Source organism: Pongo pygmaeus, chromosome 23 (assembly GCF_028885625.2).
Source record: "Pongo pygmaeus isolate AG05252 chromosome 23, NHGRI_mPonPyg2-v2.0_pri, whole genome shotgun sequence".
Classification (NCBI taxonomy): domain Eukaryota; kingdom Metazoa; phylum Chordata; class Mammalia; order Primates; family Hominidae; genus Pongo; species Pongo pygmaeus.
Window position 1 is genome coordinate 46074546 of NC_085931.1, and position 23873 is coordinate 46098418.

General features: G+C 47.1%; 1 protein-coding gene across 1 annotated transcript; it reads left to right on the forward strand.

The window, feature by feature from the left end:
* Positions 1–865: 865 nt before the first annotated feature.
* On the forward strand, positions 866–22026 carry ISX (intestine specific homeobox). Its single transcript, XM_054469832.2, has 4 exons — positions 866–1931; positions 17151–17302; positions 19016–19132; positions 20089–22026. Exons 1-4 carry the CDS (start codon positions 1703–1705, stop codon positions 20326–20328), a joined length of 738 nt encoding a protein of 245 aa, XP_054325807.1. The 5' UTR covers positions 866–1702; the 3' UTR covers positions 20329–22026.
* Positions 22027–23873: the final 1847 nt, after the last annotated feature.

The window sequence follows — 23873 nt, forward strand, 5'->3', positions numbered from 1 at the left end:
CCTGACACTTCCAAGGGGCACAGCTCCTAAAATGGGGCATCTTTACCCATTCCCTCTCTCAGGGTGAGTCCCTCTCTCTCCTGGCTCACTCTTCTCAGGGAGTGGAGACCAACTTTCCCTAGCCCCTACCTCCCACCCCTGCTCTCTATGAGAAGATCTGGATTCTAACATCCAAATTCACATTCACAGTCTCTGCCAGGGTATCCATCCCTCCTATGCAAATTGGCTCCTTGTGGCCAGCATGGCATCATGGAGATCCCCAGGGGAGTGCTGTGATCAGGCCCTGCCATCACATTTTCTGCACCACCTTGGTCTGGACCTCAGTTTCCCCACATCAGAAAGCCCTGGAATGCTTTTCCTGATCTGATATTTGCAAGCCATGGAAAGCACATCTGAGAGCAAATGAATGCCTGAGGCTGACAGCCAGCAGACTGCACCTCAGCCCAGCCTCCCATGACCACAGGCTCTCCTGGCTGAGTAAACATGTTTTATTGGGCCTGGGTACACTTCCTGGCCATTCTGCTCCCACCTTCCCTTCCCCTGCTCTGGCCACTTCCCCAGCACAGCCCCTCCCTGGGGCCTCCAATATCTGTCCTTCAGATCCCCACTGCCTCCTGCCACTTTTCTACACTGACACCTGCATCCCCAGCCTTAAGGGGCGTGGAGAGTTTTTCTCTTATCAGCCTGTTTTACTGCCCCCTCCTCCTTGGTTACACAGTAATTTGGAGCAAAATTCCTGGCAAGGACAGATCAACAACTGTCAGCTCCCAGTCAGAGAGAAAGGGCCTCTTCAGTTCTGTCTCAGGAGACTGGGAGAAACAGCAGAAAGGACCCCACAAGGAAGGGAGAGGTACCCTGGGTCAGGCGCCTGTGGAGAGAGGGCTTCGCATGTGAAGTGACGTCAGGGAAAATAGAACAGAAAAAAATCCAGGGCCAGTCCAGAGGCACCTGAGAAGAATCAGACTCACAGCTCAGCCCAGCCCTGGCACAGAGAAGAGACAGGCCTGGCAGCACCCAGGGATCCCCTTTCCTCAGCCTCCACCTGCAGGACAGCAGGAGCACTGATGCACTGAAGGTACGTTCTGGAGTCTGGAAGCAGCAGAACTGAAGGAAGTAAAGATGGGTGTCTGGGAAGACCCCTCAAGCAGCAGTAAAGCCCAGGACTGAATTGGCCACCTGAGGCCAAGGGTGGCACTCCAACCTCCTCCTAGAGGCTGGCTAGAGCCACAGGAAAGGGCCAGAAGCCAGAGAAAGGACAAAGGTGGACCCCTGCCTCCAAACCTCCCCTGGAGACTGACCTCCTCTTTCCTGTGCCTTATTGTTTCTCCCTCTTCTCTTTGTTCGCCACTGGGCGGTGACCTCAGGGATCCTGGCCTAAGCTGGTGATTTTGTAGGCAACTGCGTCCGAGAAGACCCTTCTCTGGAAGATTGAACCCCAATTCAGCCATGGTGACTCCTTTGACATCAAACTGGTAAGGGCTGTGAGCCGTGGGCACAGGATACCACTCCTTCCAGCTCTTCTGTTGTGACCTGCCCATGGAAGTCCCTGTGGACACGAAATCCTGTTTGGATCATCTAACTGGAGGCTCTCTGTTCTTCACCTCCACGCGCCCTCTTGACCCCAGGAGGTTCAGGGGATGAAGTACACCACTCTCCACTGGCACCCTCCTTGGCCTACACAGAGTCACCCCTGAGCCCCTCAATGTGTGCTGAGGTGGGCCCTACTCTCTGCAGGGGTATGGAAAGAAATAGCTTGAGGTGCTGTGAGGCCCCGAAGAAGCTGGGCCTGTCCTTCTCTATCGAGGCGATCCTAAAGAGGCCTGCCAGGAGGAGTGATATGGACAGACCAGAAGGGCCAGGTGGAGAGGGCCCCGGAGAAGTTGCGGCCTCAGGCTCTGGGCTAGAAAAGCCTCGAAAGGACCAGCCCCAGGGTAAGTGTCTTCTGATCATTTCTTTCTGTTTCCTGGTCTCCAAGACCCAGCTGGGCTCAGGCAGAGAAAAAGCTTCTCCGTCCATATTAACTGGATAGAGGACTCTAAAATTCAGAGCAAGACCTGGCTCTGGGCTGGTTTCCTGATATACCTTTCAATCTAACCCAAAACTGTGGTTTTTCAGCTGCAGACACCAAGGCTCAGTTAGTTGCAGAATGCAGGGACCTGGGGCTTGTTATTGTAACCAGGCCCTGGCTAAGAATGCTAGTTACCATTTATTCAGCATTGACAATGTCATAGGCATTCTCTTTTAATTTCAGTAGAAAGCATGATTATCATAACTGGACAGATAAGAAAACTCACTTGTGAAAGAGAAGAGGAGGATAATGTCACCAAGTTACATAGCTGGTAAACAGAAGTCCCGCTATCAGGACCTGGCTCTAACTCCCCCAAATCCCTGCTGGGCCCAGCACAATCTCCTCCTCATAAGCCAAGTTCAGTCTGCACAACTTCCAGGGGCTGAAGCTTTGCCCAGGGGCTGAAGCTTTGGCTTGGGAAAAGTCTGTCCACCCTGATCACCTTCCCCAAGCCAGTGGCCACCCCAAGGCATGTCCCCAGATAATAGTGACCAGGTAGATCGAGAGCTGGCTTGAGGAAGGGAGGAAAGCCGCACTGGGGCATTGGGGTGGACGCACACATCTGCTAAAAGTCAGGAACCCAGAATGTGAGTCTTAGCTCTGCCCTGGCCTGCCGTGTGACCTCAGGAAAGTCCCTGTCCACTGCAGCCTCAGGTTTATTCTCAGCAAAACACCTGGGTGAAGGAATAAGAAATGGTGAAGCTGGCAATGTCTCAAGGGCCTTGTCAGTCTGACTGTCACCGAGCCTGGAATATCTCACATGAGGTTCTCAGTTCTCTCCCCTTTTCACCCCTTTTACTCCAAGAAAATGCTGGAAAGGAAGCTCAGGGAGCCCTTAATGTCATTACCTGCCATAAATAGAGCTCCACGTCCCCACCAACAAGGCAAGTCTCCCATGGAGGGAGCTGATGAGGGGTCGCACTCAGCTGCAGGCATAAGGAAGACCAGGAGGGCTGTGTGTCTGCAGGCAGGAAGGAGCCTGGTGTGTTTCCCTGTAGCTGAGTTTTCCAAAGGGAAAGGGTCTCTAGCTTAATTTTTGGAAGTTCATTAATGTCTTCCAGTCCATTAAAGATTCATAGGAACATTTCCATTGGGGTCCTGGGTCTCTCCTGCTGCAGTTGTATAAATCTATGATCACCCTGTGTCATGAGAGAGAGGTCTCGCTTTTCCTACCAGAGCAGCTTCCCTTCCCCTAGCCTGATGACGGCAGGCTTCAGAAAGGAAACCACTCTTTCTAGGCCTCCACGGAAGATTCTGGCATGTTCCGTGTCAGCTATCCATCTGGTCCCAGAACAGACCCCAGTAAGTGCTGACGAGACTAGCGGTGGTGACATCGAATGGTGGTATATTCCTTCCACAGCACTTTTGTGGCCATTTTCCCATCTCATTGTCACACTTGGGAGCCCAACTTACAGATGATGAAACCAAGAAGATAAATCCCCCACAAAAACTATGTGATTAATGAGCACTAGAATTGAACCCTGGTGGCCTTAGGCCATCTACTCTAGATTATTCCTGAACATAGTTTAAATCCATCCATCTCCCACTATGCTGGAATTCAGCATTTTTGAAAGCTTGGAGAGGGTCCCACTGGCAGCTCTCAAGATGACCTTGGTGAGTACATAGATAAAGATGATCTAGCTCAATAGTCCTATAATTACTTCTATACTAACCTTGTATTTATGACGAAAGACACTGTTATTCGTGTATGATCATGATATAAGGTATTATTTTAAAATACATTTATTATTTGAGTCAAACACAAAAGTCTATTTGGGAAAATGCTAAACAAATAATACAGATGGGATACAAACTTGCCAGAAACTATATAAAAGAAACCCGCAGAAATTGCAAATGAGCTGGAGTCTGTGAAACACACTGGGTGAGGAGGGCAGGGATTCAGGAAACCTGCCCTCTAAGCCCAGATCTGGCCCCAATGCACGGGAGGACCTCAAGCCAGTCACTTCCCTCTCTGGCCTCAATCTCCCCACCTGTAACATGAAAGAGCAGGGCTAGAATATTCATAAGGTCTCTCCCAGCTCTGACATGCCATGACCAATTTAACAACAAATTAGTTGCTGAAAAACCTTGGAGGATTCCCTTGTGGTGATTTTCCACCGTAGAATCTTTCTCCCTGTGGAAAGGATGGTCATGATCCTGGGCAGGGCAGGAGCAGAGAGACTGGAAGGCCTCTCCCTACCCTCACAGGAGCCCTCATGCCCAGCCCTGTGCTTATTGCTGCTGGCTGATGCTTCTCTACTTTCCTGTTTTATGTCCCTCCTTTTGTGCAGGACCCCTCAGCAGAGAGCAACAGGACCAGAAATAGCAACACCCTCCCCTGCCCCAAGAATAATGATAGAGGAATAAGTTCCTCTTTGTCTCCACGTAACATTTAAAAGGCTTCCTAGACTGGCTCATAGACAACCCTTGCCATCTCACCTAGGGATCTTATTAAAATGCAGCCTGTCAGGCCCAGCAACCAAGACTCTGACTCTAAGTCAAAAGGCCCAGGAGTCTGCATTCTAACAAGCTCTCCCCAGTGATTCTGATGTTGGTGGCCCAAGGAAGTGGTCCTTTGAGGAAGCTGAGACTCAAAAAGGTGAAGTGGTTTGTTCCAAGCTACAGAGCCGGTACATACAAGAGATGGGGCCAGGCTAGTTATCTGGGCTCCAAGGCTAGTGTAGTGCTCTACTGTCCTCATTTCTCATGGCAGGGACCAAGGTCCCCCCTGACATCTTCCCATTCCTGCAGGGACCTTCATGATCTATAGATTGGACACTCCCAGGTCTTAAAAGTCAATGGGAAAATCCAAGAGGACCTCTCTATCCGAAAAGATTCTACACCCAGCCTCCTGCTCTCTCCCCCAAGGAGAGGGAAGCCCTCCAAAACCCAGGACCCTCCAAAGTTAACGGAGACCCAGTCAGGAGGAAGCCTCTTTATACTGAAAGCTAAGACTCTGGGAAGAGAGAGAGAGAGACCATCTTTGCATCTCTACCACTGATAATCCTCTGTGGGGAAATCATAGGCCCCAGGGGAAAGCTGATAGAAAATTGACAAGGAAGAGAGACCACCCCAGTGGGTAAACCAGTATGGACTGCCTGGCCTGTGGGGAACCCAGGTATGTTCCCTTGCCTGCTCACCAGCTATTCATTCAGTCAGTGACTAATCACTGAGTGCTTACTCTGGGCCAGGCTGGGGGCTGGGGAGGTGAAGGTGAATAAAACAAGATGTAGTGACCACTCACCTGGAGGGGGATGGAAGTCTCTGGCAGTGCCACCTTGGGGCAGTGCTGCCTTCTGCCCATCTTGTCTGGTGGAGCTGGCCAGGGGCACGGTAGAATTCTTGGCATTTGAGAAGCATCCTGTAGCAAGGGACAGCAACGTTTTTCTGCAAAGGAACAGATGGTAATTTTAAGCTTTGATGGTCAGATGGTCTCTGTCACAATTACGCAACTCTTCTATCACAGCTGAAACTCATCTGCAGACAACGTGTAAATAAATGGGTAGGCTTATGTTCCAATAAAACTTTATATACAAAAACAGGGGTCGGGCCAGATTTGGCCCTCATGCTGCAGTTCATCAAGGACGTGACCCTGACACATTAGTGTGGCACTCAAAGTACTTCCCAGACTGGCCCCGTTCATCCAGGCTCACCTCCCAACACACCCTCCCCGGCCCTGTCTACCTTCGAGGTGCAGGCAGCGCCTCTCCAAATTCCAAACCTTTCTTGCCCTTTAAATGCTTTGGCGTCTTTGCCATTTAGAAGCCACTGCTCCTCCTGCCACCTCTTCCTCTTCTTTCCCCTCTTCCTCCCTGTATTAATTTTCTATGGCTGTTGTAACAAATTACCACAAACTGAGTGGCTTAAAACACAGAAATGTATTCTCCTACCATTCAGAAAGCCAGAAGTCTGAAATCCAGATATTGGCAGAGATAGCTCCTTCTAGAGGCTCCAAGGGAAAATCTGATCCGTGCCTCTCTCGTAGTTTCTGATGGTTCCAGCAACCCTTATCCTTCTTTGACTTGTAGACGCATCACTCCACTTTGCCTCCATCTTCTCACAGTCTTGCCGTGTGTGTGTGTGTAATGTCCCTTTCTCTTATAAGGACACCTGTCATTGGATTTAGGGCCCACCCTAAATCTGCAATGATCTTATGCCCAGAGCCTTAATTATATCTACAAAGACTATTTGGAGCAAAATTCCTGGCAAGGACAGATCAACAACTGTCAGCTCCCAGTCGGAAAGGGCCTCTTCAGTGCTGTCTCAGAAGACTGTGAGAAGCAGCAGAAAGGACACCACAAGAAAGGGAGAGGTACCCTGGGTCAGGCGCCTCTGGAGAGAGGATCCTTTTCCTTCCCTGTCCCTCCCCTCTTTCTCCTGTCCTCCTCCCTCTCTTCTCCCTCTTTCCCTAGCCCTCCTCCTCCCCTGAACTACCTGAAATCAAAGACAGCTGCTCTGCTATGGGAACTGGGAGAGGCAGCCCTGGTTTGAGGCTGTGACTAAGGCCTGTGTGTATCTCATCACCTGGTGATTAACAGCTCTGGCTCTTACCCAGGTAGACCCAGGAGCTCCCATCAGAGCAGACGAGTACAGGACAAAAGGATGTGGAGTTAAAAATGGGCACTTCCCCAAGAGAAGTGTGCTTTGGTCTTCCTCCAATGGACTCCATCTCTTAGTTCCTGGCACCAGAGCTATGGGGACCTTCCTACAGGGATACTGGGAGACTGGTTCTAGAATTGAGAACCTGGCTCAGTCTCAGTCCCTGTGGGAGCACAAGAAAGTAGAAGGCATGGCCCCTACCTGCAAAAAAGAGCACGGTATTAGTGTGGGGTCCCCCAGAAAAGCAGACCCTAAGGAAAGGATCTGAGCACAAGTAGTTGATATGGGACCTGCAAGGACGTAGTGAAATAAAACAAGGAAGGAGAGGCAATGAATCAAGGGTGTGTTATTAAACCAGTGGCCCCTATGAGTAACTGAAGCTCAAATCCTTTGGGAAATGGAGCAAACATACTCCCCAGAATTATCCAAGGATTTCATCCCTAAAGACAAACCCTGGCAGTAAGAAGTAGATATGGAGCACGGAAAGGTCTGGGTGATACAAGCCAGCCATTGACAACATCAACTATAATCATAGGGCCCAGAATGTCAGAGCTAGGAGAAATCCAAATGGGCAGAGGAGGAGGCTTAAAACATTGGCTATAATTTAAGTTTGATTTATCCACTGTATTATTTATCCAGACAGGCAACAAATAGCCACTGAATATCTACTGAGTGCCAGGCATATCTATTGCACGACAAATCATCCCAAAACTTAGTGGCTTAAAATAATAAATATTTATTATCTCACTCAATTTTGTGGATCAGGAATTTGGGAGTAACTTAGCTGGGTGGTTCTGGCTCAGGGTCCCTCATCAGATTGCAGTAAAGATGTTATTTGGGGTTGCAGTCATCTGGAGGCTGGACTGGAATCAAAGATTTACGTCCATGATGGTTCACTCACATGGCTGGTGAGCTGGTAACAGCCACTGGTGGGAGGACCCAGTTCTTCCCTATATAGGGCCCTCCACATGCTGCTTGAGCATCCTCACAAAATGACAGCCTTTCTCAAAGTAAACAATCCTAGAGGGACAGCCAAGTGGAAGCAGCTTCCTCTTAGGACTTAGCCTGAGAAATCACATCACATCACTTTCACTGCATTTCATTCATTAGAAATGAGTCACCAAGTTGGGCCCACTTAAGGAGAATTTGAAAGGAGGAGTGTCCACGAAGTTGCAAACCCATCTGACAGCCACTACGGTACTGAGTTGGGCGCTGGAGATGGTGTAGAGCAGTGGTCGCCAACCTTTTTGGCCAGTTTTGTGGAAGATGATTTTTCCATGGACGGTGGGTGGGGAAACGGTTTCAGGATGATTCCAGCACATAACATTTATTGTGTACTTTATTTCTATTATTATTCATACTCACCATAATGTAGAATCAATGGGATCCCTGAGTTTCTTTTTCCTAGGAGAATCTAATGCTGCCACTGATCTGACAGCAGGTGAGACAAATAACCATCAAATGATCACAAATAAAAGTACAAATACAATTGTGGCAAGTGCTGGGGAGATGGTGACTTGGTACTCCAAGGAACTATTCCACGGGAGTTTGGTATGTCAGGGAGGTCAGAAAATGCTTCCCAGAGAAGTTATGTTTGGTCTGTAATCTGAAGACTGAGTAAGGTGGAAGGGAGGGCATTCCACATGGAGGGAGCCCCAAGGGCAAGGGCCTATTAATAGATGATGTCCAAGGATACAATTTGAGGTCTAGGAGCCAGAAAGGAGCCAACCCACACTGGCCTTGTAGGCTATGGTAGAGATTTTCATTTTTGCTTTGTATTCCTAGGGGAATGAACAACAATTTTCAAATTTTCGACAGGAAAGTGTACAGTGATCAGTATTAATGAGAGCTATTTGGTTCCAATTGACAAAAATTATCTTAGCCTAGCTAAAATGGAGAGGAACATGTATTGCCTTGGAGAAAATTAAGAAATCACTTCCCAGACTAAGCTACGTGAAGGGCAGAATGATAAGCAAACTTCAGCCGTGATGGGATCCAGAACCAATAATGTCATCAAGTCTCTGCAGCTGTTTCTCTCTGCATGTGCGCTCACCTCTTTCTTGCTGCTAATTGGCATTCTCCTAGTAGCTTCCAATAGCTCCAAGAGTTACATCAGCCTCCAGTGACATCCTCAAGCTCTCTAAAATCCCATGTTCAAAAGCCCCAGAGGAGGGACACCCATTGGCCGAGCTTGAGTGAGATGTCCACCTCCAAACCAATCAACTGAGACCAGAGGGTGTGGCTGGAGCAGCTGTGTGTGCTTGGGCCTTGTCTGGAGTCTTCATCTTGCTGTTCCCCTTCTTCTCCTTCACTGTTCCGTGCTGGGATGATGGTTCCTTATTTCAGGACTCTTAGAACCCTTCGTACATCATTTTAGTCTCCATATATGGAACCCTCAAGTTTCTTTATCAATGGTGTGTTGCTAAAGAGGTTTCCTCTCCACTCCTTGTAAGGAGGCAGTTGTTAATAATTTGTTGGCCAGAAATGTCTCTTCCTCCTGTTTGCAAAGCCCTGTGGCTTTGTAGATCTCTAATCTGGGCATTCTGCACTTTTGCCACCTTGGTCGGCCTTCCATAGGTATTTAAGCAAAGAGAACAATTAAATTCCTCCTCAGTTCTTGGCAAGAAGGGTAACTAAACATGGATTTCCCCACTGAACAGAAACAAGTTCTAGGACACTTCCTGTGTCACACCTTGAAACATCCCCTGACTGCACAGCTTGTGTTATCTGATTATTCCCCTGCATCAACACAATATAGATTGGAGAGGAAGTGGAACACACGCATGCATGCACACAACTTCCCAGCAAGGAAGGAGTTAGAACCGTTGAAATATTATAGCACATGAAATCAACCCATTGCTACCCTGTACCAATAATCTGTGCCCATTCTTCATGTTTATTCTCACCAGACCTAAGCACATTATCATTAGTAACACTGTCATAACACAAATACGATATACAAACCTAACAAAGTGCTTTAGAACACAGAAGAGGCAATAATGAACTCTGCATAACACCATCAGAGTCAGCCCTTCAGAGAAGTAGTGGCTTTTGAGATGGAGTCAGGCAGAGAAGGGGACAGGACATGCCAGGAAAAGGAAAGCCTGTGAAGCACCCAAGAGGTATAAAAAGGAATAATCCTTTGAGAAACAACAAAATTGAGTGGCTGGAGTCTAAAATTCATGGAGCATAGTCACAAGAGATGAAAGAGGTAAGGTAGATGGAAGGTCAAGTGTGTCAAGCCAAGAACTTTGGCCTTTGTATATGTACATCAGCATTTTTTAAGCCTTAGATTTTAAAATGTTTTGGGAACTTCAGGCTTTCATTGAGATGCATGACCAGAGCTGCCTTGGATGAAGGGAAGATGGAGTGGGCCCCACACACACTTCAACAAAGGAGCTCTACTGCTGTTTGTTTTGTAGTGTTTCCTTATGATTTCCTTTAAACAAAGGGTACAGTTGCTTTAAAATAAAAAAAGGAAGAAAGAAAAAATTGTTTAAATACATAAGTAAAAAGTATGGGTGAGTGTGGGTGCGGGTGTGTGGTCGGGGGAGTACATATGCTAAAATTCATACATATAAAATATTATGAAAGTGAGACCACAGGTGTGGAAGATGCAAGCTTCACACTGCCTAGAGAGTGGTAAGCCAGTCACCCCCGGGAGTGGCACCCCCTTTCTGGTGAGTTTCTCAAGGGTCTCCTCCTAATTGTTCCAGTGATTTCTTTATTCTCATCTCTTTCCACCTTGCTGTTTTATTTCATTATTTATTTACACAAGAAGTTCCTGTGTATTACAGAAAAATAGAAAATACAGATAAAAAGGTAAAAGAAATGTAACTATAATTCTACCAACTCACCATCCAGTAATAATCACTACAGATATTTTGATTGATTGACTCATAGAGACTCATAGAAAAAATTTTTTTTACAAATATGGAAGCCAGTTTGTTGTAAGCTGAAATTTCACACTCTTAAATTAAAAAAAAAAAAAACTATTGTGTTTCAACCAGGAGATTCACAACAGACCTCATAAAGAAATATTTGATTGATTTGAGCTTTGATGGATGAGTAGGAGTTCACCAGGCAAAGGAGGAGGACAAGGCATTCCAGACTTAGGGAGCACAGAACAAGGACCTGGAAAATAAAAGTGCATAGCTGATTTGGGGAATCTGGAAATGGTCAGATGGGACTAAAATTATGGAAATGACAATTGACGGAAAGCAGATGATGCTAGAAAGATGGAATGGGAAAGGCCTTGAATGCCATGCTAAGGAGCTTGCCTTGTTCCCTGTGGGCACAGGGAGCCAAAGGAAGTCTGTGGCCTGACTAGCAAAATGAGGCCAGCACAGGTCAGCCATGGGGAGACTCCTGCCCTGCACCCCACCTTCGTGTGTCAGGAGGTGTCCCCAGCCTACAGGAGGGCTGCAAAGGGGGCCCTGGGTGTCCTCCATGGTGAACCCACTGTTTTCAGAAGACAAGGATGCGGCCCATTTCCAGAGACTGCCCAGCGGCAAAGTCCCCCGGGCCTTTAGCTGCGCAACCAGGACGGATTAGCAGACCCCAGAGAAGAAGCAATCAGGGGAGGGCACTGAGCGAGGAGAAACATCAGTTTATAATTAGGTGGCCTAATCACCTGTGTAAATTGTGTGTTTCTTATGATCGATGTGCTAAACGGCTCAGGTTTAATTAAGTTCTGCTGATTCATTCTCTTTGAAGACCTATTAAAGTGTGAGTCACAGCTTGCACCATTAACAACGGAGAGAGGAGCAACTTGAAAAGGGTGGCAGTTCCCTGCTGCCTCCATCCCCCTCCACTATTGTGGAGGGGGATGTTGTGGGCACATCCCCACGTGCCCACTCCCCAGGTAGGCTGGGCTGTGACCACCTGCTTCTCGGCTTCTCTGCCCAGAACCTGGTAGGGAGATGCTAGGCTGGATGGGAACCCAAGGGCTTTCTCACTCCTGATTCAGTTCTCCTTCCAGGATGATCCATGCTGCCTCAGAAGTGTCCCCTCTTAGCAGGGACCCAGAACACCCTGGTTTCTCCTGGTGATTGAGAATCCTATCCTATGCATGGGCCAGGGCCATCAATGAGCTTGTATTTTCCAGCCTCTTGTCTAATAACGAGTTTCTAAAATTCTACATGCTGAACTGCATTCTACCTTCTTCTCTGTTCCATATTATGCTGTTCTGCCTTCTCCTACCTTGTTCCCTTATTTGTAACTCTCTGTGGTCTGTAACCCAAGCATCAGCCTTCCCGGCACCCTCACAGCCTCCTCTTTTCCTGTAGGAAAGTTGAAGTGCTGACCTTCATCATTCCTGAGCTGCCCCCTTGGACACTGCTCTAACCTCATTTCCATGACTCCAGGTTGAAGTCGATCTGTCTCTCCCAAAACTGCTCTTGGCCTTCTGGTTGAGTCTTTCCAGTCATAATTCCTCACCAGTATGAATTTTAGGCACCCTTCCTTATTCCAAGAGAGGCCACTAAAACTGTGAGACACAGGCACAACATCATCATCATCATCATCATCAACATCATCATCATCATCATCACCTCTCAAGGACAAACATTTATCCTGAGAATGTGTAGTTCAAAGCTAATGAGAAAACATTTTTCTCACCAGGCTATGACTTGGCAGGCAGCCCCTCCCCCATGAAGTCAGCAGTCAGGTTGTTTTGCAGAGCAGAGTTTAGATCCTTTCCTTCTTCACCCCACCTCTAAATTACCTTCTTCCAGTACTCTTGGGAACAGGAAAAAGCCCATCATGTCTTAAAAGCTGCTCCCTTGCTTACACAAATGGAAGCTTTGAAATATTTATTTTATTATAGATTCTATTCTTAGTCATAAATCCTTGTTCACCTGAGTTTCCTTCTGGGGTAAATGGAGGAGATGGCTTATTTTCATTATGACCCGTCTTCTGTTTCTGCTCCTCTGTTCTCCATATTATTTCATTTCCTGTATTCTGGTTCCACATCCCACATTCTCTCCCACAGTTCTATAGTCCCAGGAAGACCTCAACTCCCTGCTGTCCTTGACACCTCAGTTTTCCAGGTCAACCTGGAATCTTCCCTTTTGTAATTTTTTTTTTTTCGCAGCTTCCTACAGAACTGCACTATATCATTTACTATCATCTAATATGCTGACTGACTGAATGAATGAAGGAGTAAATCCAATACTGTCAAGCATGGCTTGTTCATTTTGTACTCCTGCAGACTGGCCCTCAGGGCCTATTAGGTGCTGGTTACAGAGATGACATTCACTGAGCTCTTGGAATGAATTAACACCCGCCATTTCTCTCTACATCAATTCTGACTGACTTCAGCTATATCCCTTAAACACATCACCAGCTCTAAACATAGAATAAATATCTTTTTTAAAAAACCCACGAAGTTAAAAAGGCAGTGTAGACTTGGGGAGGGAAGGGGGGTAGAGAAGGAGAGGCAGAGATGAGGCTCTCCTACAGAGGTGGGTCACAGGCCAATAACTTACTCTAGTGGGGAGTAATGTTCAAAGCCTCACTGCCTGCGACTCCCAAGAAGCTTCCAAAAATCCACAATAGTGATCAAAAGTACTTTGAAAAGATAAAAATGGATTAACAACAAAAATGAGCGGTGGTAGAAAGGAGTGAGAGCAAAAGCAAACTTGAAATCCCATTTCTACAACTGAGGCAACCGGTCCTGGTGGCTTCCCAGAGAGAAATCTCATGAGCCCTGTCCCTTTCACCAAGTAAACGGGTCCTGCAGGCAAGCCTGCGGCGAGTGCTTTTGAGCCATTCATCCTCCATCCCAGAGACGGAGGATTATAAATGTCAGGGTGGATTTTGCCTTAGTGACCTGATCATTCAATGCCTCTCTCCCCCTCCATTCTACTGATGGGGAGACTGAGGCCCAGATAATGAATCCAGAATGTGGCACAAGTTGCATAGTGGAACCAGGAACAGAGCTTGGATTTTCTGACGTCCAGCTCTCTGGGTTTTCTACTATCCAATGACAGCAGGATCGATCAAAAGCACCAAGAAAGAAAACAAGTTAGTTGATTTCTTCAGGTGTTAAACCCTCAGAAGTGAAATCTATTTTTCACTGAGTGTCTACTCCAGTTCTTAGTATGGGATGGCTTTACCTCTCTTATTTGGGGCAAAAAGAAAGTGGGCTGAGTGGGAGTCAGGAGACCTCAGCTGGAGCTCAGACTCCCACCCCTCCTTTGTAGCAGCTTCAGCTCACGTCAGTCATCTTTTCTGATGTGTGACATCTGACATTGTACAAAGTTTCAGACAAATCCTGTGGAAGTCTTTTCTGTCCAACAGGATTGAGAGCAGAGCTTGAATCTCTACTTTTATCCATTTAAGACATATATTTGTTAAGCTCTCTCAGGGAGCCAGTTCCTCGGCTGGTCTCAGATACAGTCAGTTACAGTCCCTACTCAGATACAGTCCCCACTCAGATACAGTCCCCACCCTCCAGGGGCTCACAGCCTAGAGATGGATGACAGCAGACACATGAGGCTCCCTTCCCTGGGAGGCTTAGAGTTCTCTGAGCATGAGTGTAAGTGACCCTGGGACAAGAAGTACCTCGGTTCTTAATTACTTCCCAAGAGCGGTTTTTCTTACAAGGAATGTGGAAAAAATCAGGAGAGGCAAGGTGTTAGCTAGAATGGTAGGAATTCCACTATGCCCCAAAAGTGAAGGTGATCTGGGGAAAGGGTTTGTGCCTTTTCTACGATCCCTAAAATCACATCACAGGGACAATCTGAGGTCCAATTAAGACAAGGATTTTAATTCTGTCCTCAGAAGTCCATGGTCAGGTAAACAAACCCACTGCCACTGGGTTTGGTCCTTCCTCCAATGTCCTCTGTTACCTGGCTCCAACCAGGAGCTACAGGCAATGCTGGTTGAGTCTCCCATTCTGCTGATGGGGCAATCTTCCTTACTCTCCATTATGTGGCCAGGTTCAAGGACCACTTTTCTGTCCTTATCATAATTGCTCTCTCTGCAGCATGGACCCAGCTGACTGTGCCTTCTTTCAGTCCTCACTTTCCTCCTCCTTCAGAGGCCTCCCCTTCTCGGTCTCTTTGTTGCCTTCCCCACTGCTGAACCTCTACATGGTGGAGGCACCGCAGACTTGCTCCTGGGCCCTCTCCTCTTCCCCACCTATACTTTCTGCCTATGTGATACCCATTCCCATGACTACAAAGGCCAAATAAATGCTGCCAATTCCCTAATTTGAACCTCAGTCCTCAGTTCCCCTTTGAGCTCCAAACTTATCAATGCATCTTCCTATTCCATAGCTTCCTTTAGCTAGCCAATAGGCATCACACATTTAACATGTCCAAAATGAACAACTGATTTCCCCATAATACAAACACATGAACACACACACACACACACACACACACACACACACACACACACACACACACACACATCTTTTGCTCAAGCCAAAACCAAATTGTTGTCCCTGGTTTATCTCAGCCAAAAGATAATCCATCAATCTCACCTGACAGCCTCTCTCCAAAATATATCCCATAATTAGCTCTATACCTCCCTGCAAACAACTTCAGCAGCATGACAAGAGAGATAGTAGTTGATGGAGCTCATCCTACTTCTCACATCCACCACCACTGTACCACTAGAGGGTTTTGATTCTCTTTCCTAGTTGTATAAAAAAATTTCCAGGGATGGATTCCAATAGTTCCAGTTCAAGTTCCCACACTTGAACCAATCCAGTTCCCACTACAACTACCTGGTTGGTGTAGGTGAAGAATAGTTTTCAAAAGGAGGGCAGGGCAGTTCCCAGGAAAGAGGCACTTCTGGACAGATAAATCCCAACAGGTGTCCACCTCCCTCTGTTAGCACAGTGACCACCATGTATTCTAGGTCATGTGCAAACCTATCTGTACCCCTTATCTCACCATATGATGAGTGCTTCCAATCAAGGACCAAGCCTTCAGCTTTTCTGCAACTCACTGCCTAGTGTTGTGCCTGGCAGAAAGAGGTATGCGCTTAACAAAAAGGTAGATGAATGAAAGATAAAGCTAGCAAGTGGAATGAAGATATTGCCAGTAAGAAAGATTACCCAGGGCTAGAAAGATTATGAAATAATTTTTGGAGATTAAAAGAATGAATGCAGATGCTGAAGAATCAGCAGATATTAGAATTGCAGACAAGAGAGAAGAGGTGATCCCAGACTGAGGGGATTGCCTTAGAAAAAGCAAAGTGATAAGCACACACATGATGTGTTATGGATATGGTAAGCAGCCCAACTTGAATGAGCAATGTGTGTGGGTCAACAAAGTATTGGAGGCAGGGCTGGCTTCATGGGTGTGTGTATGGCCAGTGCAGATGCTCAGGACCCTGTGCTTAGAAGGAGGCCCTGAGAGTGGGATTGAATGCTTATTGTTGCCAACTTGAAATCTTAATAACTGCATGTTTGAATCTCTGATTAGTGGAATCCAGTGGAACAGTGATGCATGCACCAGAGATGATCAACGCCTTCTCATAACCTCTCAGCTTCTCTAGGATGGTCTTGGTCAACTGTTTCCCTGCACCTACCTAGCAACTACTGTTGCCTCCGTCTTGATGGGGAAGGGAACTGGGCAGGGGTTCATGGAGGGTTGAGGTCAAGCACTGAGTTGCAGAGTGAAACCAAGTTTCTTCATGGGGTATCCATGACTCTAAGTCTTAGGGTGGGTCCCTAGGTTCTTGCAAGGCCTAATCTCACCCTGTGAGTATCCTTGTGCTCTCTGAGGGATGCATGACATGAAATAGCAAATAAAAGCCCACTATGACAGTTTAAGAGACTATGGAAAAAATAAAAAGCTATTTTTCTGCTTTTTGAGAAATAGGCCCCACATTTTCATCTTGCACTAGGTCCCACAAATGATGTAGCCAGCCCTGAGTAGAATGGAGGCTGGACAGGTGGGTTGGAGACAGGCTGTCAACAGCTTTGACTGCTATCAAGCTCAGCCTTTACTTTGTAGACCATGACTGACACACTTTTTCTATGAAGAACCAGGTGGTAATTACTTTAGTCTTTGCAGGCCACACAGTCTCTGTTGCAATGATTCAACTCTGCTATTATAGTGCAAAAACTGTCAGAGACAATATGTAAACCAAAGGGAGAAGCTGTGTTCTAATAAAACTTTATTTAAAGACAGACAGTGGGCCAGATTTGGCCTGGTGGCCATAGTTTGCCATCTCCTGCTGTAGACAAAAGGAAGTCATTGAAGGCAACGTAGCAGCAGAAAGGCACAATCAGAGAAGATTTTCTAGAAGGTTAACTTGACCTCACTGTCCATGGTGGGTGAGTGTTAGTCTAGAGGCAGAGGATTTTAGGAAAGAGAATACTGTGACGCTCCAAGCTTGAGGAGCCAGGGGCCAAGGCTCGGGAGCAGCAGTGGGGTGGAAGGGTAGGACAAGGCAACACAAAAACCCCACCTAGGTGCTGACACCAAGGCCACTGACCCAACTTGGACCCTCTCCCATGCAGAAGGAAGGAAGAGCAAGCGGAGAGTTCGTACCACCTTCACCACTGAGCAGCTGCACGAGCTGGAGAAGATCTTCCACTTTACCCACTACCCAGATGTTCACATCCGCAGCCAGCTGGCAGCCAGGATCAACCTCCCAGAAGCTCGGGTGCAGGTACAGCCATCCCTGCCTCAGCCCCCAGCCTCCATGCCCTCGGGACCATGTGTGAGACACAATATATCCTGGGCCTTTCAGGGTTGCCCCATCTAAAAGTTTCTGTTGGCTTTATCCTGTGAGTACAGTCATTTTGGCCAAATATTATTTTCCATGAAATGAGGTCACCATAGTTCTAAAATGGTTTCTCTCCTCTGGGAATGGAAAAGGAGTGAAGTGGCATCAGTGATCACCATGGATCTCTGCTCCATACCCTTCCTCCCCACTTGGCGACAGTTCCCAAATGTCGTTCACCATGCAGCCTCATTCACAAAATAGGTCTTGGCCATCTAGATCAGGGGTCAACAACCTTTCTGCAAAGAGCCAGATGGTAATGACGTTAGGCTTTGCAGGATATATTGTCAGTGTCAGAGCAACTGTTCAACCGGCCAAGGTAGCACAAAAGCAGCCTCAGAAAATATGTAAACAAACTTTATGAACATGAAATTTGAATGTTGTGTAATTTGCCTGTGTCATAAAATATTACCCTTCCTTTTTTTCTAGCCATTTAAAGATGTGAAAACGATTCTTAGTTCATGAGCCATTCAAAAACAGGTGGAAGGCCAGATTTAGCCTGTAGGCCGCAGTTAGTCAGCCCCTGATCTAGAACACATGGGGATCCCCTTGGAGGCAGTGTAGAGAAGTGGAAAAGGTCTTGAATTCATGGTCTTTGTGGGAGACCTGGTTTAAGCACCAACAGGCTAGTCTCTCATCTGTGATCTCTTCACCCCAGTTTATTGCTTCATGCAGGATTAGAAATACAGTAGCCCATTGTCACTCCCCAGAGGTATTTCCTGCCCTCTTCACATGCACCCAGCTTTGCAAGTGCCACTCTAGCACACGACATTCCACCAGATCCGACTGTGACACTGTTAGCATTCTCTCTAAAATAGTTTTCTAAGTTGCTCTTCTTGTTTTCTTTCCACAAATGTGATGGACTCATTCTAATTCAAAATCAGGCCAACATTCCGTTCTTTATTCTATCCTTTCCTTCTGGCTGAGGACCACTCCTGTCTAAGACTTCTCTCCTTTTTCTTCCCATCTAGAATCAGGCACTAGCTAAATGGGAAACCCCTGTATCAGCCACAAAGCCCAGAATTCAACACCTGCCTATGCAGAATTACCAAGGATAAATGGCCACAAGTCAGGGACCATCAGCACCTGCTCAGGAATGCAGGGAGCTGCCAATATTCAGCCTGCCAAGAGGTCCCAGGGGTTGAAAAGGGGTGGCCCACTGGTGACCCACACATGACTTCCATTTGGTCTGCACAGTAGTTTAAAATTCAGAAACTTTCACATATAAGTCAATATTCCACTTTGGAGATTGCATGAACCTGCAACACCAGACTCACATTTCCACGTGGTGACTGTTGACAGGAGCTGAGAAGCTGCCCCATTTTGGCTCTATTCACCACAGACCCCACCACTCCCAATTGTGCAGCACCAGCTGCTTCACTCATGCATGGCCCCCTGGCCCTGTAGGCATTGAAGGTGGAAACCCTGGTTCCCTCTCAGAAAGCTGACCTCCAGATCCAAAGGCATCCTGGATGCCACAGAGCTTTACAAACTATAAAGTGCAGTCCCTTGGAAGGTGCAGTTATTATGAATTTGGGGGAAGTGGTATTAGATGGAGGAAAACTCTTGCTTATCCCCATCCTTTCTCCCTAATTACAGATCTGGTTCCAGAATCAGCGAGCCAAGTGGCGAAAGCAGGAGAAGATTGGCAACCTGGGGGCTCCACAGCAGCTGAGTGAAGCCAGCGTGGCCCTGCCCACAAATCTGGATGTGGCTGTAAGTGGCTGAGGCCTCAAGGTAGGATGGAGGGAGCCATTGTCTGGAAATATCCCAGTCCGACTCAGAAGTGAAGAAGCAGCTCGGGGGCTCTGTCTACAGGAAAAAGTGCAAGGATAATTATTTTAGAAACAGCGTGGGGCAAGGAGAAATCTGGAAGACTGTGGGGCCTGGGACAAGTGGCTGCCTCTCTGTCCTCGTGTCCTACTCCCTTAGTGAACATCATGGTGCCTGTCCTTCCTGTGCAAAACTTCTCAGTTTACAAAACAGGATCACAGAGGGAAGTGCAGTACACGGATGTTGGACACACGGGATCTGGAGTCAGAGTGCCTGAGTTCGAATCCCAGCTCTGAATTGCCTGAGGTGTGGCTTGGAAGAGTCACCTTATCCCTCAGAGAATGTAATAAAGTTTTTTGATGAGGATGAAATAACTGAGATGTAGAGGATGCTTAGCACCTAGGAAGTGCTCCCTAAGTATTTAGGGAGCCATCCACGGAGACAGCACACATTTTTGAGTGGGCACCAGGTGCTAAACACTGGGGATAGAGCAGTAAACAAGATAGACAATACTTCCCTGCCCTAGAGTTAAAGGTTTTTACATACCCACAGCGATGCCATGAGATGGGATTTTTCATTTATTCATTCTTTGCAAATGTAGAAGCTAGGCTCTGAGAGGCAAAGTGACTTTTCCATGTCAAACAATTGTAAGTACCAGGACTCAAGCCAGGTTTTAAATCCCCAGACCATGCACTTCTTCCCACCTACAGTAACCAACCATCCAGGTTTGCATGGGTCCACACAGGACTTTCAGAGCTAAAGCCAGAAGGTCCTCAGCAAACCAGAACAAGTGGATCACATGACCCACTCTTAGCTGCCCAAGCCATGGAGGGAAAGGCTGAGAAGCTGCAGAGACAGCTTAGGACTCACTTCTCTCTCCTGACCTCTCCTTGTGACAGGGTCCCATGTGGACATCCACTGCTCTGTGCAGGCTGGCTCCTCCCACGAGCTGTTGTCCATCGGCTCAAGATCAGCTGGCCTCTGCCTGGTTCCCTGCCTGGATCACCCTCCTCCCAGCGCACCCATGGGAAACACAGCCTGTTCCAGGTCTTCCCATCCATCAAACTTGCATCCCTGTGCTATGCGTCCTTCCACCTCCATACCCCAAATGGGGCAGCATCTGTGCTACTTCAACATAGAGATTGGACATGCTCTCCCCAAATGAGCCACTTTCCTCTCCAGGTGAAGGCAGGTAGCAGATGTGCCCTGGGCCTCTGGGGAAATCGATCTCACAATCCAAAAATGGCCCACAGCCCAGGAAGCTACCCTGAACATACCAGTTGGAAGGCTGCACCAGCCTCAAAAGCAAAGTAAACAATAAAGGACAGCTCTCTTCTCTCCTGGCTAAAGCTGCTCTCCTGGTTCAGAAGACAGGCTGGATGAGATCTCAGGCCGAGCTCTGAAATAGGGAGGTAATCCTCCAGCACCTGTGTTTCCTCTAACTTGCTGTGTGACCTCCAGCCGGTCACTCACCCTTTCTGGACCTCATCTGTAAGAGAAGCCAGCTGGATAATATGATTTCTGAAGACCCTTCCATGGTGGGCACTGAGGTACAGAGGAGGCCAAGGAGAGGTTGTTTGTTCATGCATGCATTCATCCATGACACATGAGTACCTACTGAGGACTCCATAAACAGAATGGGATGTAGAGATAAGCAATTCAGGTCCTGTCCACGTTTGTCAAAAGGTGGTGCTGGCCCACCTCTGAAAGCAGAACACTTGCTCAACAACCTTGCTGTTGGCCCAAGTCTAACACATTCTTTATGACTGTGAGCATCTCAGAGTGAGAGAAAAATGTAGAAAGTTTTTTAAATTCTAAACAAGATTTAGTGTCTTTAGTTATCTTGCTGGATGGGGAAGGGATGTTGTCATTTCTGGCACAAATGAAAAGTAGGACGGAAAGCTCTTTTCATTCAGTTTATCTTTCCAGGATATATGAAAAGGGACCAGCTGGAAGACCAGCCTCACTCTGTCCTCGAAAGCCTGAGCTTTCATTCAACTCCCTATTTCCACGCAAAGACCCTGGGCAAACCACATGTTCTGTCTGAGCCTCAGTTTTCCTAACCGTAAAATGAAGGTAGCCAGGCCTGCCTCAAAGAGCATTCAGGAGGCTCTGAGAGGACATGAGAGTACTTTGCAAAGTGAGGGCGAGGCCCAGTGTGGAGTGATATTGTTATTCCAAGATTCCACTGCAAAAGTGGCTGCTTTGGATCCCAGCCCAGGATGAGTAAGTAGTTCCTGCTCTCAGGGAGGTCATCCGCTGAGCATCCCTTCTGCACAGGTGTCTCTGATTCTTGTCCTTGCAGGTGGAGGACAGGGCCTGCTCCCCTAAGCTGGGAAGCCTGGAATGACCTCTTGCACAAGCCTAAATTCCAGGAATCTTCCCCAAATCCCAGATCCTCTGCAATCTACCTGCACCCCTGACCCATCCAGGAGTTGGACCAGGAGTTAGGAAGCCTAGGTCTTAGTCCTATACTCCTTCTAATTTGCTGTGTAACCTTACCATTAATCTCTCTGGGCCTCAGTTTTCTCACCTGTATTGGAGGTAGCAGTGCTAGCTCTGTCTCCAGGCATGCAATATGCCAGAACTACAGACAACAGCCCACAGGATGCAAAAGTGCTTTGCCATCTTAAAAGTGCCAGATCACTCAGAGCCTACGAATGTGGATATCAGCACCAGGTCTCTAGCACCGCTGGATGAAAGGAGAAGTCTAGAGGCTGAGGAAGGAAAGAGCAGTTAACAAACAAAGGCAGTAGCTCATCACTTGGGTAGCAGGTACCCATTTTAGGACCCTAAACTCAAATGTGCAAAATAAAATTTCTATCATTTTGCTATAACTGGATTTAATTTCTATGTTGTTTGCAGGAAATGTATTCTGGTAACTTCTAGGTTACTGATGCCTCAGGCACTTCAGGTTTAAAGGCAGTCACTTGAGATCGTTGCCCTCTGTTCCCCTTCTTCCCACGGGGGTCTTTGCTAGGCTGAGGGGGAGGGTTGGAGAAGTGTTTATACAAATGCCACCTCCAGCCTCCCAGAGGGGATGTTTGCTTCCCAGCTTTCTCAGTCTCCTACTAGTGTCTTATCTAGCCTGCAGCCTCCCAGAGGGGATGTTTGCTTCCCAGCTTTCTCAGTCTCCTACTAGTGTCTTATCTAGCCTGGCCTTGGGCATGACCCCTCTGCCCTAGAGATGCATCACCCCATTCAACTCCCTATTGGGAGTTCACTCCACATCCTCTGCTGTAGCCTCTCACCACAGTTGTGAATCCTCGCTGGCTTCCTCTCTCCCTCATGAGCAAGAGGAAAAGCTGACAACTATCCCACACACTTCTAGGGCATGGGAGCCCTGGGCCAGGCAGCAGGTCTCACTCATTCTAGACCTCCCACAGCCATTTCTCATGCCCTGGTGATAGGAAGGTCATGGATGAGACTTGCAGATCTCCAAACTTGTAAGAGGAATGGAAAAGATGCAGGTCCCCTCTGCTCTGGGGTCCCACTCCCCTTTCTCAGCAACGTACTCCTTCCCCAGGCTCCTCTTGAAATAGGATTTTCCCAACCATACAGATTCAGATGACCAGATGTCTCAGCTTCTCTATTGAGGTAAACATTGATTTTGTGAGGCCATTTCTTTCCCCCTAGGAATTTTCTCCCCAATAACTATTTTTATTCCCTTTACCTTATGTGTGTGGGATAAGGGAATCACTTTAGGACTCTTGCCAGCTGTGTGAACTTGGGCAAGTGGCATGTCCCCTCTCTGTACCTGTTCCCTGGATAACAACAATTTCTTGCCTCTTAGAGTTTCTGTGACAATTAAATGAGTTAATGCATTTTGGCACATGGTGGGCACTCAAGCCATATTAAGAAAAACTCATTTTCCCAAATACACCTTCTACCTCTTTCTACTTCTGAGCTTGAGCATCCATCCTGATCTCAAGCCCTATTCCAGGAGTTCTTAAACCAGTCTCCAGGAAGTCAAGGAGCTCCCAAGAGACTATGCAAAATTGTGTGTATCTGTGTGTTTATTTTTTCTAGGGAAAGGGTTCACTGCTTTCATCAGCTTTTCAAAGAGCTCTGGGGCTTAAAAAAATAATAATAAAGAATCCCTGTCAGACATATCTGAGTCAGATCTTGACACCTTCATATTCTAGCTTATGAGGACTACAGACTTGAGAGAAGATCAAGGATAACTATTTTAGAAAGGTAAAATAAAAAAATATTGCTATGGTTTGAATGTGCCCCCCAAAAAGTGTGTGTCAGAAACCTAATCACCATTGTAACAGTGTTAAGAGATAGAACTTTTAAGAGGTGATTAGGCCATGAGTCTCTGTCCTTATGAATGGATTAATGTTGTTATTACCAGAATGTGTTCCTTATAAAAGGATAAGTTCAGAATCTCTCTCTCTCCGGCCCCCAACCCCTGGCACCTTCTCTCCCCTTCTTTCCTCCACTCCTCCACCTTTTTCCTTCCACCATGGTATGACACACCTTGACAGCAAGAAGGCCCTCACCAGATGCCAGTCCCTTGTTCTTGGACTTCCCAGCCTCCAGAACCATGAGCCAATAAATTTCTGTTCATATATTAGTTACCCAAGCTGTGGTATGCTGTAATAGCAGCACAAAATGAACTAAAGAAAATAGAAAATGAACAAATGCCCAAATTTTATTTAGCTCATTAATTAATGAGAGA